Source organism: Aegilops tauschii, chromosome 7 (genome assembly GCF_002575655.3).
Source record: "Aegilops tauschii subsp. strangulata cultivar AL8/78 chromosome 7, Aet v6.0, whole genome shotgun sequence".
In the NCBI taxonomy this organism is placed as follows: Eukaryota; Viridiplantae; Streptophyta; class Magnoliopsida; order Poales; family Poaceae; genus Aegilops; species Aegilops tauschii.
Window position 1 is genome coordinate 101611391 of NC_053041.3, and position 2820 is coordinate 101614210.

General features: G+C 44.6%; 1 protein-coding gene across 1 annotated transcript; it reads left to right on the top strand.

Annotated features, from left to right (window-relative positions):
- The first annotated feature begins 1361 nt into the window (after positions 1-1361).
- LOC109777401 (ethylene-responsive transcription factor ERF003-like) lies at positions 1362-2350 on the top strand. The gene is made up of 2 exons (XM_020336040.3): positions 1362-1565; positions 1656-2350. The coding sequence occupies exons 1-2, from the start codon at positions 1483-1485 to the stop codon at positions 2065-2067; spliced, it is 495 nt and encodes a 164-aa protein (XP_020191629.1). The 5' UTR covers positions 1362-1482; the 3' UTR covers positions 2068-2350.
- The last annotated feature ends 470 nt before the right edge of the window (positions 2351-2820 follow it).

Below are 2820 nucleotides of genomic sequence, written 5' to 3' on the forward strand. Positions count from 1 at the left end.
AAATGGATCGGGTGGATGTATTTTACTTGGAGGGAAATGTGACTTCTAGGATCTGGTCGATAGGGGCTGCCTCATGGTCTAGGGGAATATTATTGGCACTAGTTCCTGACTTCTGGGTATACTCTAGATCATATGGTGTGCTCTAGCTTACATGGGATATATTGATTTGTTACTCATCTGTCAAGAAATATGTGTCCTGATAGAACATGCGATCAGATCTTTTTTGTATGTTTAAGACTTCAAAAATATTTACATCGGCCACTTGTTCTTTTCTCAAAGAAAACTTTAGGGGGAGTCCCAAATTCGCATCCTATGAGACATCCACCGCCAACTAAGCGAGATAGGTTCCTTGTTGATCACTTGAAAATACTACCGTTAAATACGTCTACATATATCTTCATGACGATAGTAATGTAAAATTTATTAAATACGCAAGCAAAGAGGAAAAGGATGACACTAATGCACATTTCTTGAAATGTTGTTTGTTGTAGAACAATTTGGTAACAAAGACAAAATGGACAAACAAACTAGTTAAAAAGTAGGATACCGTGAGCATTTCTTCCATCATAGGCTCAATTTATAGCTAATGTCCTTATTTTTATATTACCATGTTGTTAACTCAAATTAAATGTTTACAGATTTCGTTATCTAAAATATAGCCAACTGCACAATTATCTCAAAGCAGACACAAATTATTGGTAGCATCACAATCGATCCCAACACCAAATCAACCTTACAAAACCTAAATTTAAATTTGTGGCATAAACAACCTTTCACATTTTAAACAAATATTTCTTATTAATTGCTCCCAACATAGTAGGCATGCCTGATTTAATTACTATCTCTGCTAAAATGGACTATAGAATTGGAAACTTGCAATCAAACTATTGTAATATCCATAACTAACTAGTAAAATTCTCGCAAAAAAAACTAACTAGTAAAATAATCTAGTTGGGTTAAAACATATAATTATATTTTCCATGAAAATAATGTAATATTTAACTATGCATTCCTACCAATAATAATGGTCGAATTTGTGTATTACTGAATCCGCAAATTTTAGAACTCATCTATTGTGAGTCAAAATGAGTTTTATAGTCACTTTTAAACTGATTAGGAGGTATAACCTTCCTTTTGGGCCATTTCCTCTGAACAGAGAATGCTGGATGTTTCGACGACCAAGCGAGAGCACACTAGGAGTTTCGACCATTTCCGTTTTGGTGTTTCTAAGTTCTACTTGATGAAGGTGGGCCAGGGATGACATACACACAGACCGGGACCCACCGAGAGGCCGTTCAAAACAGGCCGGGAACTGAATTTCCTCCTTCCTCCCTTCTCTATTTATAGGGCCCAAAAGCTCGCACACACCACACTAATCACAATCACCAATCGTCTTCTCCAAGCCCCAAGACACGCGAGTCAGCACGGAGCCAGCTGGTTCCACTCTCACCGAGCAAGCGAAAAGCTCCTTCTGAAAGTGAAATGGCGCGGCCACAGCAGCGGTACCGCGGCGTGCGGCAGCGCCACTGGGGCTCCTGGGTCTCCGAGATCCGCCACCCCCTCCTGTACGTCGTCGTCGTCCAAAGCCTTTGCGATTGCTCGGATGGATCGATTTTCTTGGCGTGGTCTGACCATGGCGGGTTTCTTTCTTGCAGCAAGACGAGGATCTGGCTGGGCACCTTCGAGACGGCGGAGGACGCGGCGCGCGCCTACGACGAGGCGGCACGCATCATGTGCGGCCCGCGCGTGCGCACCAACTTCCCCGACAAGGACGCCGCCCCGTCGTCGTCGTTCCTCTCCCCGGCGCTGGTCGCCAAGCTCCACCGCTTCAACGTGGCGTGCGGCTCGCAGGCCGGGCAGCAGCAGGACAAGGACGCCTCGACGTCGTCCGTGGGCGTGGACCCGCGCTCGCCGCCGGCGCCGTTCGCCGGGTACACGGGCAATGCCAGCGCGGCGGCGGCCTCGGCGGCCGCCGGGTGGAGCGGCGGGTTCCTGGAGGAGCAGTACGTGGAGCAGATGATCGAGGAGCTGCTGGACTCCAACTTCTCCATGGAGATCTCCTACTAGCCGCGCCTCCGCACATGCTCTGTCCCCGTGCCTTGCGCTTGCTCTGTTTCCGCTCCATTCACTTCTCTGTCTCTCCGCGTGTGTGTGTGGGTGGGTTTGTTTTTAGTTTAGCATAAGCTGTGTCGGGAAGAACTCGAGGTTAGTATGGTCATCGCCCGAGGTCTCCAACAGCTTTGTGTATACGGTAGCCTCGTTAGAGCATATTTCTTCATTCTTGTATTACTATTGATGTCTTGATGATCCCCTAATCATAATTAGTGTCCTCTGTTTCGATTTTCATGTAGAGCCTTGTTGAAACATTTTCGTTGACAGAGAGCTTTCACTCTGGCATTTTCCAATTTTGCGAATCAGTTTTCACTCTGGCTAAATCATTTACCCGCGTCACTTCCAAGGTAAAAGCCTAACTATAGCTAGCTTTTGCACATGGTTAATCTTCAGGATAAATTATAGACAAATTTAGCACAAACAACTCATCAACCACAGACAAAGATCACCTTGCTCAGCTAAGTAAGTGTTTTCTTCAGGCGAATCTCCCATTTAAGTATGAGATGGACATACATTTTTCATTCGCAAAAAGAACAAAATGCACACTTTTCATAGTAGATAAATGCTTCATGTACTTCCTCCCTCGGTGTTTATGAGACCCCCTCATATTTTGGGTCAAACTTCGACCATCTATACGACTAACAAAATATAAGATACTCCGTTGAATTTCTGTTCAAAATATAGTTTGCACATATAATTTTTTATGAC